We start from the raw sequence: 16,622 nt of genomic DNA, 5'->3' as shown, positions 1-16,622 counted from the left end.
TACTTTTTGAGTACTATACATGCATCACTTTTAATTTTTTATATGGTACTATTACTCTTTATTTTTTATAAATTTTAATTATATATAATAAGAGATATTAAAAATTAAATTAATACATTGTTAAATTTGTACAACAAATCAGATGGAACGTTTGAAAAAAATAAATAAATTGAGGGAGTATTAAATCATTGAGAAGGAGTTAATAAGTAAAAAAAGACAAAAGGAGTAGATTGGAGTATATTTCTAACACCACCCACCACATCAAAACTTTTGACGTTATTCTGTCCATTTCATTCGCCATCTTCCGTCACACCTTCCTTTCTTCAATATATAATCTGCATTCTGCATCCAACGTCTCTCAAACTACAAATTTCACATCTCAAATTATTCGAGACTCTTTCAATGGTATTCATTTCTACCCCAATTTTCACTCCAATCAGTTTACTTCTACTTTGAATTCGTCCAATTTTTTAAAAATTCTTTCTTCATTGATGTGACAAACTTCTATTTATTCAATCAATTATGGCTGAAAACAACATCAACGGAGAAGAAAAATTGATAGCTGTAGCAAGAGAAATTGCTAAATCCTTAGGTCATTCAAATTCTATGACCGACGATATTATCGACATTTTCTCCACTTTCGACGGCCGATTTTCTCGCGACAAACTCTCGCCATCTTCCGATATGTTGCAGGCATCTCGTACAATTTCCGATAAGAAGCCTTCGTCGGCAGTCGCTACTTTGGAAGAATGCCTTACTTCGTTGGAACTTCAAATTTCTCAGTATCTCTCTTTTGACCAGCCGATTTGGTCAAATTCGTCTGATTCTTGTGCTTTTCTTGAAGTTTTTGATGAATTGATTGGCACAATGCGCGAATTTTCTCCATTGGCCCGCGATAATAAAGCGGTCGGTGTTGAATTGGATCGTGCTGAGGATTTGCTTCAATCGGTGATTTTTAAGATGAAGGAGGAGTTTCGTGGTCTGATCCGTCGCGGTTCTGACTCGTTCGATTTGAGTCGTGAGTCTTCGGATTCTGACTCCGAAGGTAATTATGATGATGGTGAGATTCCTGTTGCTCATCCTGTTACTGATTTTAATATTGTAATCGATGCCTTGCCGTCGGCAACAACTAACGAGCTTCATGAGATTGCAAAGAGAATGGTGGCGGTTAATTATGGAAGAGAGTGTTCGCATGTTTGTAGTGCTTGTCGGAGAGAGTTTCTTGAGGAGAGTTTATCTAGATTAGGGTTACAGAAATTGAGTACTGATGAAGTTCAGAAGCTTCCATGGCCGGAGCTTGAAGATGAGATTGAACGTTGGTGCAAGTCGGCGGATTTTTCTTTGAGAGTTCTGTTTCCGTCGGAGAGACGATTGTGTGGTCGTATTTTCTCGGGATATCCTTCTGCTTCGGATTTCGCTTTCATGGAGGTTTGTCGTGGTTCAGTGATTCAGCTGTTAAATTTTGCTGACGCGGTTGCAATATCGAGTCGTTCGCCTGAGAGATTGTTTAAAGTTCTTGATATATACGAGACTTTGAGAGATTTGCTTCCGGAATTTGAGATATTATTTTCCGATCAATTTTGTGTGTTTTTAAGAAATGAAGCCTTGGCTATTTGGAAGAGGGTTGGGGAAGCCATCCGAGGGATTTTTATGGAGCTGGAGAATTCAATTAGACGTGATCCGGCTAAAGTTCCAGTTCCTGGTGGTGGACTTCATCCGATAACTCGGTATGTGATGAATTACCTTCGTGCCGCGTGTCAATCGCGGCAGACGCTTGAGCAGGTGTTTGAGGAGGAGAGGGAACGAGCAATGTCAGGGATTAGCTCATTGTCGGTTCAAATGGTGTGGATTATGGAGTTACTGGAGAGTAATTTGGAGGCAAAGTCAAAGGTTTATAAAGATCCTGCTTTGAGCTCTGTGTTTATGATGAACAATGGAAGGTACATTGTTCAAAAGGTGAAGGGTAGCGAACTAGGGCTGTTGTTAGGGGAAGATTGGATTAGGAAACACAATGTGAAAGTGAGGCAATTCCGTGTGAATTATCAAAGGAGTACATGGAATAAGGTGATTACGATTTTGAAGGTGGATAATGGTGGCAATAATCTTAATGGCGGGATGAAAGAGAGGTTCAAGATGTTCAATTCTTACTTTGAGGAGATTTTAAAGATACAATCTTTGTGGATCGTATCTGATGATCAGTTGAGGGAGGATTTGAAGACGGCTCTTATTCAAAACCTGTTACCTGCTTATAGAAATTTCATTGGGATGTTCCAGAGCTCTCCTGAAGCGGGAAGGAACCCTGAGAAGCATATCAAGTTGAGTGTTGAGGATATTGAGGCACGGATCAACAATGAGCTGTTTCGGGGTAATAGTAGCGGTAGCAGGAGATGAAAACCGCTGGTGATTCGTTTTATCGATGATGTTGTAGGTATTGTAGAATGTTGTTGAACAATGTAGCAAAGTGTGTATTGATGTACAATGATTTATGAATATATGACCTACGGATTGAAATGCTAGGTCTTTTGCAAGGTTTTGGTAGTCAATTGTTTTTCCCACCAGGGGTGTAAAATTTTGGTGGCTTTTGGTAGTTTTCCACTGGGTTGTATAAATGTGAAATTTGGAGTTACATACTTGCGGAGTCAAGACTCAATTCCCATGAGGTTGGTGATGGATTCGATCACTTGATCATGTATGCTCTATTTTGCACTCTTGAGAGTGAAGATGAGAGTGTCATGGGTAATGAAAGCATATGCTTTGGGTCACTCAATGAAGTGATGGATGAAGATGACTTGGTGTGTCTTAATGTAGAGAAGACACGAAGATCAGAGGCTCAGACTGACCGCTCGACTGGTCGAGCGTATGTGGCTCAGTCGAGCTTGCTGCTTGATCGAGCGGATTGGCAGCGTCCAAAACAGAAGCTTTTTGTTTTATATAAGGGCTTTTAGGAGCTCATTAGGGCAGTAGAGAGACGCTAATACTAAGAGTTAACTAGGGTTTTAGTCAAGAGAGTTTATTCCACATGTATCAGGGCATTTAAGAGAGTGACTTCAAAAGTTCAATTGCTTTGAGAGGTTGTTTTTAAAGCTTGTAAGGTGAGTCATTAAGTTGAGTATATTAATGATAAGATACTTGTTTTGAGGGGGAGATATTCAAAGATACCTCATATTTCTTGTGTTTTCTCTTCTTCATTGTTGTGCTCTATTTTTAGTATTTTTCTTCGCATTTGTTTGTTGCTTGTTTCTTCACCGTTGCCATAACACATTCACAACAATACTAAATGTATAATCCAAATTTTCATCCTACCATATTTCAATTGTAGTAATATGGATTCATTTGATCACTAATGTTGGTAAGAAACTGCCGTTCAGAAATTTCCTGCTTGCTTATTGAACTTGAAGTTTTGTTTATTATTCAAGAACGAACATTTTATAGGAAAATGGGGATTAAAGAGAAGGTAGGAAATCTTTATTTTTTTGGTTGTCTACAGATGTAATATTTAAAAAAGTTGTGTCCTCTATTTGTTTGTAGTAATATGGATTATAGTGGTTTATTTGACTAACTAATTTTATTAATCAATTTGATTAGTTAATTTTAAATACGTCGCTAAGAATAGCTAGTTAAAAAAGGCTTATTAAGAGCAATAAGTTTTTCAATGAACTAATTTACCAAATACTAATAGCGGAGAGTTTGACCTTCGACTATCCAACCATTTTTTTAAGACAAAATAATATAAAATTACCCAAAATAAAGTATTTTAGATCATCCTTGTTTGTATTGTACTTCCTCCGTTTCATAATTGTTGCTACATTTGCATGGACACGAGAATTAAGAAAAGTGATTGACTTATACTGTAGCTGATTGTTTACTTTATAGAATATAGTATTTTATTATTGTTAATTGAAAAAGAAAAAGAAAAAATAGATTGTTAGGTTACTTTATAGAGTATAGTATAGTATTTTATTATAGAGTATAGTGTATAGAGTATAGAGTAGGATAAAAATAGGGGTAAGTAGAACTTTAAATGATTGTTTTATTACTAAAAACGGAAATGTAACAAGTAATATAAAACTGCCAAAAATAGAAAATGTAGCAAGTATTGTGGAACATTGTAGAACAGTGTTTCAAAGTTTGAGTTGATTTGACCTATGACTTGAAATGCTAGGTCTTAACAAAGGTTTTGGTAATCAATTAATAGTTGCCATTTTTAGATGTTATCCACTTTTTATTGTGTTGTCGGTTTTTAAAATGAAATTAGTAAAATGCACGTGGACTTAATTTTCTATAAAACACTTCGATCTCACTCTATTATACTTTTATCTTTTTAAAAATAATTAATTTTCGCTTAAGGCTTGTAGATTCAAAGCGTAGGGATTTCAATTTAAACAACAATTTGAGGTAATTTCAAATCTATTCTTAGTTAAGTAATAATAAAACAATTGGGAGAGTTGGGTGAAACGCACGATTGAGCCGCGGAGGAGTCACGTGAAGCGCTCGACTTCACCGCTGGTTCAATCGCGCGTTTCACGCGACTCACTCTATTTTTCAGTTATTATTTATTTGTATTTTTTTATTTCTTGAGTTATTTACTTTTTTTATTAATTTCTTGATTTCCTGATTTATTTATATAATTTTTTTATCAAATATTTAATATAAGTTAGTTGATTAATTAATAATAATAATAATATGTTAATCTATTAATATTTGTTGATAATTAATTATGAAAATTGTAGTAAATGGCTGGTAATCTAGGTTGAGGCAATGGTTTCTTTAGCGGTCTACTAACACTACAAGAAAAATCATTTTTAGAAACAGCTAAAGTCGTTGCTTAAAATAGCTTTTTGTTGTTAAAAATATTTCTGGCAACGACTATAGTCATTGCGGGTACAGCCGTAGCTAAAAGTTTTTAGCAACGACTTTCGTAGTTGCAAAAGTCTAATATTTTTTGCAACGACTTTTGTTGTTATAAAAGATTTGTCATTGCAAATCCTTAAGTCTTTTTTAAAATAAAAAAGAGTCGCTACGAAAACTTTTGTGTTTTTGACAACAACATAAACCGTTGTCATAGTCCCTTATGAACTAAGTAGTAAATCCTCTAGCTAAGCTCCATCTTTGCCATAGTCCCTTGTGTTATGAATGGTAGTATACTAATGTGATTATAAATGATACTATACTAATGTATGACTTGAGTGCACATTAAAGGGTTGAATTCATGTGTGTGACTCTTGAGTTGTGGAATCCAAAAGGGTGTAATAAGGTGAAGAGTATTCATGGGAATTATTGGTGTTAATGAAGATTAAGGTGAAGAGTCTCATGTGTGTGACTCTTGAGATAATGCCTTTTCAAGTTCTTAGAGTTATTTCATAGTATTCATTACCCTAAATTAACTATGTATTTATGTGAGCCATTCATCTTCAAGTACCTAGCACTATAAATAGGGCTCTCATACCCACACTTCAAGTATGCAAAACACATCAAACACAACCCTTAAGCCAAACACATAGCCTATTGTTGTTATCTCTATCTCAATTGTAATTCTTCATATTGAAGTGTTGTTTGTATTCATTTAATATAATATAAACATAAACTACACACCACGGAGGACGTAGCCATCATTGGGTGAACCTCCTTAAATCTTTGTGTCCTTGTTTGTTACTTTGTCAAACTTAATTTTGCTCATTGTTGTTTGTTCTTAACATCGTAAGTATTTGGCGATCGTTTTCACCTTGCAATATCTTTATTTTGAAATTCTTGCAACTAATTGTGAAATATTGTGTAGAAAAATGTCACTGTATAATAAAACAGAGGAAGTAAGTTGGATTTTGAGATTGCAATTGGGATAATAAAGGTTTATTCTGCTGGGTGCCATGTGCTGTATTCTGACAAGTTAAAGTTCGTTCTGAAGATAACAGTACCAAGATCAAATTCACAATATTGAGTTTATTTTGAATAAGAAAATAGGGCTTTAAATATAATAATCCATCAAACTTATGACTTTTTGAGGAAAATACCTTTGTTCTGCTACCAGATTTCTTGTTTCTAAGAGCTGGTACTGTGAAACATCGCTATTTAAAGACCTCCATGGTTCCTAAACTCTTAATTGTCCTACTCTAAAATTTTGTTAGTTCACAGAACCTCCCAATCAAGATTATCATACATTTTCATTTGTAGATAGTTAGGACTTGGGAATCCTATTAGGACATCATACAAGCTCATAAGTTGACAAGAACTACTTATTTTACCTGAATCTGATTTTTGGCAATATACTATCTATGTTATGCTTTAGCAGCTACACTTATGCCTTTTCTGCAAAAGCTTTTTAGGGCAAGTAGTCATTTTCATTGTCATCATACCTAGGGTTCCTGTTTGTAGAAATTATAATCAAGGTCTGAGGAGAGATAAAAGACGACAAACCATACCTATAAAAGAGGAGGCAGACAAAGAGTCTATCGACTTGAGAAAGGCCAGCAAAGGAAAGCAAAACAAGATAAGAGAAAACAAAAACACGATAAGACAAGACAAAATCGCAATAAGACAATGCAAAATAAAAACTAAGGCTAAGAACTTTACCAAAGTAATTTAAAGCAATCATAAAGAACAAAACAATAAACAAGACATAGGTCACATAGATGTAGGCGTAGGTGACCATCCAAGGTCTAAGACACGAATACAGTGTCTCTAACTAGCTTTAATCCTAGTCAAGTTCTCAGAGTGGTGGAATCTGGTTATTTCTAATTTTCTCCTCTCACAGTTTCTTAGGTTTACTGTGACTTTTCCTTCCATCAACTGTGATGCTTTCCACCCTTCTCACAAGCGTGTTGTAGGGCTTTCTTTGCACATGTGCAAACCATCTCAAATCTACTTTCACATATCTTTGTGGAGAGGTTGCAACTTGTTGGCGCCACACCCTCATGTAACAAGCACTAATTTAATCTACCTTTCAAAGATCATTCGTAGTCGAGCATTGTTTCTTTCAAATCTGAATTTTAATTCTTAGCCCGTAGTTTGTGTTTTATTTTATGTGGTCCTTTTTATGTTTTTAGTGTTTATTTTAATTAAGAAATACAAATAAAAATGTCATATTATTTTAAGTATTTTGAGAGTCGTAAGCAAGTATGGAAGTGCAAGCCAAGAAGAAACGAAGACGGAAATCAAGTCAGAGCAACGACAATAAGGAAGTTATTTTCAGCAAGTGTCAAGCCAAGCTAGGCGTGTGGAAGCATGCTCAAAGTCATCACCTTTTAAGTCCTTTTTAGTCTAGATTAGCTAGGTAGTTATTTTATTTAATCAAATTAAAAAATAAGAAATTTAGGTAGTTATTTTTTCGGTTTTTATGCTAGTAACGAGGAGTTATTTTCAGTGTTGTAATAGGTAGTAATGGGACGGAAGTTACTCACAAAATGGACGGTTACCAAGAGGTTATAATCGGCCAAATGTGGAAACTACCACACCACACAACCGGCCATAACCCACGGCTCTCTAGTCGGTTTTTTAGTTAGTTTCTTTCGTTTTGCTTTCCTTTATAAATAGTTCAGCATGTATTATGTTTTTTTCAGAGTTGTTTGTATGATTCTTGGATTAGAGTCATATTAGTAAAAGTTCTTATGCTTAGTATATATGGCGCATGCACTTGTGTCTTAAGGGCGTTGTTACTTGCTACATGGATTTATATTGAGTATCGAATTTAGCCATTGTTATCTTTCCCTTGCTGTTTCGAAAATCAAACAAAAACACAAAAAAAAAAAAAAAAAAATCAGTTCCTTTCATTCGACATTCACCTTCATCATTTCTTTCATCATTCTTTCATCGTTCTTTCTTTCAATCCTTGATTAAAGATTGTAAGAACCCCTAAGTTATAGGCGATCTTACAACACAACTCCTAGCCTTTCTCTCAAAACATGGTTTCTAATTTTATCCATCATGGTGTGTCTATACATTTAGCTTAATATTCACATCTTTGCTACGCTCATGAATTTTCTTAGCAGGCAAACACTTTGTCTCATATAAGGAGGATCAAACTGTTACTCGATAGAATTTACCTTTTAATTTAGGCAAGCAGCTACTATAACATAGCACCTCAGTAACCGTTCTCTATTGATGCATTATATCTTTATCAATTTGTCCATACTCTGGGTTACTGATCTTAAATAATTAAACTTGATCATACAAGGTTTTAATGTTCTTGTTGAGTATATGTATGGAAGTGTAAGCAAAGAAGGCAGTAGGCAGTAGGCAGTAGGCAGTAGGCAGATCTCATATATATGAAGTTGCAGTTAGTTACATTTTACAAAGTCATTAGTCTCACCATTTCATTATATGAAATTGTAATTATCTTAGCATTTCTTTAGCTTTCTTTTGTTTAACAATATTTTCAACTCTTTCTAGCTATGTAGTAATAAAATACAATACTTGTGAGATTAATATTGAGTAATTGTGGTATTTATTATTTGGAAAACACAAATATTTTGGATGATTAACTTCTTATTGAATCTAATTTTTAAGAGAAAAACATTTTTGAATTATTTTGGCTGAAAATAAATTATTAGGCCAATTAGCAAAGTAAACTAAGCCTAATTTTAAGAGCATCTTTTCTTTCTGTTGTTTATGTCATAGTCGAAAATGAGAACTACAAAATTTGTCTACAATAATTAATATCAGGTTAGTTCGAGTTTTTGATAGTTGAAATTCCAATCATTTTAATTGGCAAATAAAAAAATAATATTAAGTTCATGAACGAAGCACGTAATAAGGGTTTGAAAATTCTTGAAATCTCATCGAAAAACGTGTCTTATGTATGAGTTAAATAAACTATTTTATACTCCATATTATGAAAATATATGATTCGTATTTGAGGTCGTCTAATCGTAGACAATCTCTTACAAGAATAGCTTCTAAAAAATTTAACTTATGCAAAAATTGAAAAATTGAGAAAATAAGATCGAAGTTATGTAAGATGTGCAATCGATCCATAAGCCATAAGATCGGAGCCGTGGTAATTATAGTTAGCTTTTTTAATTATATTAGTCAATTGGTTAGCCTATCTTTAGATCGTATAATCGTTTTTTACTACAAGACTTTTCATATTATAATTTGTGATTACAAATTAACAAAGAGGGCCGATCTTAGGGGGCGTTTGGTATATGGGAATAGAAATTTAAAGATAAGAATGTGATATTGGAATTGGAATTTGAGTGTTGGGAATTTATATAATATACTCTTAATTCCTTGTTTCGTATGTTAATGGGAGTAAGTAGAGAATTGTAGATAAGTACTGAAAATAAAATGTAAATTTATAATTTTATCCCCATTAGAAATAAAAAAATTGTAAAATTTTTCATAAATAAGAATATAAAAGTCTTTTAAATCTCAAGTCTAATTCCCATCTTCAATTACTTGCCCCCTTAGATAAGAAAACCTTGGAAATTCATTACTCATAATCCCATTCCTAATCTCAATCTCAAGCCCACCTTTCAAACATGAGATTTTTATAAATGTGATCTTGGACCACGTACTATTTGTATCCTTTTTCACTTTTCATCATTAAATACAAATCCTATTTAAATTAAGTATACTCCCTTTTCCCTTATATATGTAATTTGTCATTGGATGATAATAATCTCGTTATCTCACCTTACAAGAATTTCTTTTAATTAATAAGGAGTACATAAATAGGAGAACTGATAAATTGTCAGGCAATTTTTTGTATGACAAAAATTAGACAAGTCTATATAACTAGTTTATTTTCTAATTTTTATCATTTTAATATTATAATTTATCTATTAATATCACTGTCGGTGGTTCAATCCCTATATTATTTGATTACTATTTAAGGTCAACGTGGGTTGAAAGTTACAAGCTTTCGGGTAGTTGCAGTTTTCTCTCTCTTTGAAGACCATTTTTGAGTCGAGGAACTCTTTGACCGCACTCTCCTCTATGGGTATGAGCTACCGTCTTTCTTCCTCCCCAGACCTTGATCATAGTTTGCTATGAGCGGGATACACTGGATATAATGATGATGATGATTAATCTATTAATATTATACGTGATCAATTCAAGCTTATAACTAGGGATGTGCATAGGTTAGATTTGGATCGGGTATAGCTAGACCCAAATCCACATCCTAATTTTTTATTGGACCCGAACCCTGACCCATATCCATAAGGTTTGAAAATTTTAGACCCAAACTCGAATTCTTAGGGTTTAGCAGGATTAGGGTCTGGATGTGAGTCCAAAATAACATTTTTTCCTTTTATTCTGAAGAATTTTCAAAAACTTACAAATATCGTCCAATCGCATAAATTTTTTAAAATATTTTCAATTAACAAGGATCTTTTAATACTTTATACTAATTGAGTGACCATATATATGAAGATTTCTAACATTCAAGTTCTTAAAACAAAATATTCATCAATTCTATCAATTTTTAATTAAACTGTAGATACAACGACCACATTTTAAATTACATGAACCGACAAAGTTCCAAAGCATGTAATGTTTCAAAGTATAATAAAGTTTTAAATCAAACAATTAAATAGACATGATATCTAATATATAATTTTGAAAAAAAAAGATGTAAATGGGTCCATGGGTTGGACCTATGTTGGATCTGGGTGTCAAACATGCAGACTCGATCCAGACCCAAACCTTAAGGTCACAGATGTAAGTGACTACTAAGGTTATAAGTGGTCACATTAGAACTATAAAATGACAACTTTAAAACTGTAAGTGATCACCTTAAGGTTATAATTGTTCACTATAAAATTAGAAGTAACCACTTTATGGTCATAAGTGATCACTTTAATGTTGTAATTGGTTATTTTAAAATAATAAATGATCTCTAAGGTTATAAGTCATTACTTTAAGATTATAAAATAATTCCTTTAAAAGTAGAATTTATCACTTTAATATTATAATTGGCCACTTTAAATTTATAAGTTAATACTTAAAAGTTATAAGTGATCACTTTAAAACTGTACATGTACATTGGGTTAACCTATAAAAATGGTTCCATCGTGACAAAGAGGTATATCAAGAAAAAAATCAAATGATTTTGATGATATCAAAACAATGTCAATTGAAAAGCAAATGGGTAAGTATTCTTTCTAGATTAAAAAAAAGTGCTTAATGATGCTTGAACCCAATCAATAACGTCACATAGCAACGCTCCTACTAATATAACCAGCACTTATATCATTATATATGTTTCTCTAAGTGTGTGATTTCACGGATATGTTGAATGCTTTCAGTTGATACTATTGATTTACCATGAATCCGCTTTTGCCTTGACACCATTTTCAGTTGAGAATATGTGTATTTCCTTTGTTTCACTATATTTACAACATTTGATTTTTTACGCAATTCAATATGTTATTTATATCTTTTATATATTAATATATACATATCTAAAAATTAATAAAAAGTTAATATTATAAAAGTATGTGTTAAACGCTTCAAACAAAATTCCAATTGAGTATATATTTCTATATATATTAGCCAAAATATATAAAATAAGGTTGAATAATAATTAGTGTCAATAACATAGCGAATATTTCAAAAGGGAGCACCTGTATTCTAAGGTATGCCATGTTTTCTGTGACCTTTACAGAGGAATTAGTGGTCGCTACCTCCTAAATGTCATGAAGGGATTCTAATACTTAATTTTGCTCACTCAATTATTCTAAGAGTGAGTTTTTGTGTTTTATTTCGAAGCAAATGATCAAAGCAAACGATTATGTAGTTTTATACTCTTTGTCCCATCTTGACCGTCAACTTAGAGAATAGAAATTTTTTGAAAAAAAAAATTCAATCTATATCCTCTCATTTTATAACAAATTTAGATTATTTTTATGAGTATATTATTCATTCACTACTTCATAATATATTTTTACCGGAATATTAGTGACATTTAACTTTATTGTCACACTTTTAAATTTTTAATGGTATAAATACTGACTTAGTGATATTTGTTGGATCCTTTAGAAGCATAATAAAAAATCATACTAAAACCTTTAGCGATATTGAATCTAGTGGTTCTCATAGTGATAATTACATATGTCATTAAGGATTATATAAAGTGTCACTTAATCACTTTATGGTATACTTAATAAAAATTAACAATTATAATATCTAAAATAATAAATTAGTGATATACTCTCTCTGTCACATTAAAGTAGAAGATCGTTTGACTCTATTATGTGAGAGCTTTTAGAGTCAAATGATGCAATTTGAATGAGACATAGAGAGTATTGTTCAGTATCACATAATATATGCCACCAAAAGTTAATATTTTTATATTGATTTAATTTAGCATGAATGAAGAAATGATTGCTATTTTTGAGTTTCTTAAATGAAAAATGACAACATTATCTAGAATAGTAAATACCCCCTCCTATTTTCATTATATGTCCTATTTGGTTTTAGCACATTTGTCAATGCACTATTTCAATCCTAAGTATCTTTAATTATGCTTGAGGAATTAATATATAAAGTCGATATTAATAAAATTTACAATAAGACGAATCACCTATATTGTATCCATAGGTTTTGACTATTAAATTAAAAACAAAGTACATAATAAGAGTTATTGATGAATAGTTTTGAAAAATCAAATGAGACATTTTAAGGGAATAGGAGGGAGTAATAACTAAAAATTTTGACAAATACAATTGTGACACTTTTATATGTTACTATAAATTGTGTGAAAATTTTAAGTGTCAACATTGTTGTGACAGTTGAAGGTGTCACATTTTCCTGTTTGACAGGCCAATTTACGACACTTTCTATAAATGTCACCAAATATTTTGGTGATATTTATAAATGACATGAAATCACATGATATTGGTACATTATTTGTAGTGTGATGAACGAAGTAAAATGTACTAGTGTGATGTCTTATTTTAAATGCGTACATCGATTAAAAAATTAAAGTTGTTGGAGTCTCGAGGAAAATCTTTACCCCTAATCATGAACGTATTTAGAAACAACAATCAACATATGCATATTTATATGTTTACATCATAGTCATAGTAAGAGTCCACATTCCAGTATCTTGCTCGAAAATAGGACTCGAGTGAGGAAAGAGACAAACAAGCCATACATGTGCAGCTGTGCCCCCTTCAAAGAGAGAGCAAATAGAAATGTGATCCATTTTACCTCAAATAGAGAGAGCATGCATCGAGAGAGATATGAGTGATATTACGTCCACATGAGAAAAAAAACAATAGCACTGGCTCGATTATGTGTTAGACAATGAAAAATCTAAAAAATAACAAAAATACAACTGCAAAAAAATAACCATACTTTTGTTTATGTTAATTTTTTTCTAGTCCCCACAGAACAGAATTGGAGTTGGATGTTAGATTTTAACGATGTTGGAGTCAAAGTCGGTATCAAGACGAACTGTCAAATTTGTCGAAGTATATAATCAGATTAGAAATCAAACTTCTTTTTCTCAAATTCGAATCAGATTAAATTTTTAATTCGAATCGGATTAGGAATATATTGTGATTGAGTAGTTACTATAAAAGTAAAATCCATCATCAAACATGTTACCATTAGATGAAATAACATAAGTATTAGATTAAGCACTAGTATGAGTTGGACAAAGCTAGTGCAAAGAACCAAATTAAAAGAAGATTTGAGTATAGAAATTGCATGATTTTCGCTGAACACTCGTGCATTTCAGGATTTGGTAGGCGTGTACACTGATTTGTACAAGTACACCAAATAATGCCATACATTAGTGTACAATATCAGAATCAGAACCGGGTAACTCTAACTAATTGTATTATTAATGGCAAAAGTCATGTATAGGTTTAATTCACAATATTTTAATATGTATCAATTTAATAAATTGTACTTATTATGTAAAAATACTTAATATTTTAATTCTTTTAAAGATTGATACACATGAAATAGCATGAATCAAGTTCATAATATATTGTCTCATTATCAAATTAAGTATGGCGTTCTCAATCTAATCTTAAATTCGTCATCATCATTAACTCAATATCCCGCTCAAAAACAGGGTCTGGGTGAGAGAAGGTAGTGACAATCCATACCCGTACTCCCTTGAAAGAGACTACTGAGTAAATCGTTCAATTTTACCCCCAGAAGGTGAGAACCCTGCATTGAGAAGAATGTGATTAACACTGTTGCTTGAAGATCAAAAACTACCTGCAGAAGAACCACAATAGCCAAAACAGGGGTTGGGATAAAATAATAGACCCGATGGGTAAAAAATTACAAAATGGCAGGTAAGTAAACAACTAGGTATCGGGGCAAGAAAGACAACTAAAGAAAATTTTACTAGTCTAGAATGTAAATCTGGCGTCTCCTACTATTCTTATCCCTATTTAGGTCCTCGGAGAGGTGTAGTTCACTCAAGTGTCCTTAATTTGCTCAACCCACTTTTTTCTAGGTCTTTCTCGACTCCTCTTATCCTTCACTATAATGGTTCCTATTCTTCTAACGAGAACCTCGATTGGCTTTATTTGCACATGCCCAAACCATCTTAGCCTATTTTCGCGCATCTTGTAGATAGTGGGGCAACCCCTGGCTTCTCTCTAAACTCCTGATTTTTGATCTTTTCCATCATTGTTTTACCACCCATCCACCTCAGCATTCATATCTTTGCTACTTCCATCTTTTGTTCGTGGATCTTCTTTACGAGCCACAACTCTGACCCATACAATAATGCTGGCCTAATGGAAACTTTGTAGAAATTACCTTTCAGCTTAGTCGGGAACTTCTTATCACATAACACTTCGGTGGCCGCTCGCCATTTAAGCCAACCCACTCGTATATGGTGTGTTACATCTCCATCAATCTCCCCATTACTCTGGATAATGGAACCTAAATACTTGAACTTGGTCGTATTAGTAACTACATCTTCTTCAATGATCACCTCTTAAATTAATAAAATAAAGTTCAATTTGGATCTTCAAATGATTTTTCACAACTTTAAAATGTCACATTTAATATAGGAAAAATTGACATAAATAATCCAACCTTTCACTCATCCGCTATAAATAATCTCATCTTTAGATTATTTTCTAATAATCCAACTTTTGTAATAAATTTGCCCACAACATACCGTAGTACTAATAATGGGTAACAATAAGATATGTTATTAGCAAACTAAAATAAATATTAAATTATTCACAATGAACTAAGGACAAACGTTAAATTATCATAAAATAATCAAAAGGTTGGATTTAAATAATGAAAAGGTGTCAATTTTTCTATTAATATATAAATTAAGTTGTTAAAAGTTAGTAAAAGAAAATGGTTGGCTTTTAGTGGAAATGTGCACTTGAGCCTCATTTTCGAGGTTTTGCTGGCCCTAGAAATCCTCAATGTGATCTTCTATTTGATTTAATTGAATATAATTGGAACTTCTATTGACTCCAAAGAGATTAATTATCCTCTTCTAAGTTGTAAGTATTCTTTATCATGATTCAATTATTCCTCATTCAATTTGAGTTTGTTACCAAAGATATCATTTCTCCTTAGAAAATAAAACCTTTGTCAGTAACAAAATCAAATAAACAAAGAAGTACTTGAACTTGATACGTTCATCACAAGATACGCATTTACCATAATATAAATTTAAAACTTCCATTTTTGTAGTTATGTTTCTTTTTGATTGGGGGTATGTCCAGAACGGAGATGAATTTTTAAGGATACGGGTGAAATCTAAACTTAACTTTGACCTTAAAGTAACCTTGATTTAGACCCCTAGGTTACGTATCAAATCCAAACGCTTAAAAAATATTTTCTTAAAGTGATTTTCGTGTCTAAAATTTAGACTATAAACTAGACCTTTAGTACCCTTAAATTTCTAGGACCCTAACCTTAACCCTTAAGTTTTCTAGTAGACTCCGACTCAGACCTAGATCCTTAAGGTCCAAACAAATTAGACCCTTATCCTTAAATTAGAGTAGAGTTCAACAAAATCGGATCAGATCTCGAACCCTTATCAATAGTATCAATGACATCACTTATCAGTTCAACAAAATTGGAAATTGATTTACAATTATGTAACAAGCTATGTGGACATAAGATCTAATGTCGAACCAATTACCTGACCCGATATCAAATAATCCAAATAAACACCCCTACTTTTAGCCATTGTTTTTATCGAGAATTAAGGAAAATATGTAAAGCTCTACTTTCCGATTACCCCAAACAGGTCGATTGAAACTAAACCAAAGTGCTCGCAGGTCAAAAGTATCTTGCATTGCTTTTGTGGAAGTAATTTAGAAATTTTAGATGACATTAAGATCTTATTTTGTTTGGTTTGTAAAAGGAATTGTTCGTATCATACTTTTTAATATAGTCCATTTAGTGTACGTAGTCAGAGGCGTATATGATTTGTTTGAAAAAAAATATTTTGATTAGTCATATTTTTTCAAAGTTTTATGTGTAATAAAATTTCCAATACAAATGTGACCAATGCAAGAATACATACGTGTTGAATACGCTTTTTTGACAAAATAAAATTACAAGTGTTTTAGTACTTTTTTTTTAACCATTTTAGATTCTCACACTGTAAAACTTCATTCTCAACAACTACATTAAAATTAATTTATGTATCTGTTGATCAATGATAAGGTTAGTTGGAG

The 16,622-nt window shown here is 32.3% G+C and overlaps 2 protein-coding genes across 2 annotated transcripts; one reads left to right on the top strand and one right to left on the bottom strand.

The window, feature by feature from the left end:
• Positions 1-252: 252 nt before the first annotated feature.
• On the top strand, positions 253-3,436 carry LOC130827297 (exocyst complex component EXO70B1-like). The gene has a single exon (XM_057692968.1). It carries the CDS (start codon positions 523-525, stop codon positions 2,389-2,391), a length of 1,869 nt encoding a protein of 622 aa, XP_057548951.1. The 5' UTR covers positions 253-522; the 3' UTR covers positions 2,392-3,436.
• Positions 3,437-14,620: 11,184 nt separating this feature from the next.
• Positions 14,621-16,129, bottom strand: LOC130826566 (uncharacterized). Its single transcript, XM_057692148.1, has 2 exons — positions 16,082-16,129; positions 14,621-14,902 (listed from the first exon to the last, which is right to left on the bottom strand). The coding sequence occupies exons 1-2, from the start codon at positions 16,127-16,129 to the stop codon at positions 14,621-14,623; spliced, it is 330 nt and encodes a 109-aa protein (XP_057548131.1).
• Positions 16,130-16,622: the final 493 nt, after the last annotated feature.

Source organism: Amaranthus tricolor, chromosome 11 (genome assembly GCF_026212465.1).
Source record: "Amaranthus tricolor cultivar Red isolate AtriRed21 chromosome 11, ASM2621246v1, whole genome shotgun sequence".
Taxonomy (NCBI): Eukaryota; Viridiplantae; Streptophyta; class Magnoliopsida; order Caryophyllales; family Amaranthaceae; genus Amaranthus; species Amaranthus tricolor.
The sequence above is the reverse complement of the archived record's forward strand: the minus strand, read 5'-3'. Positions and strand labels throughout refer to the sequence as shown.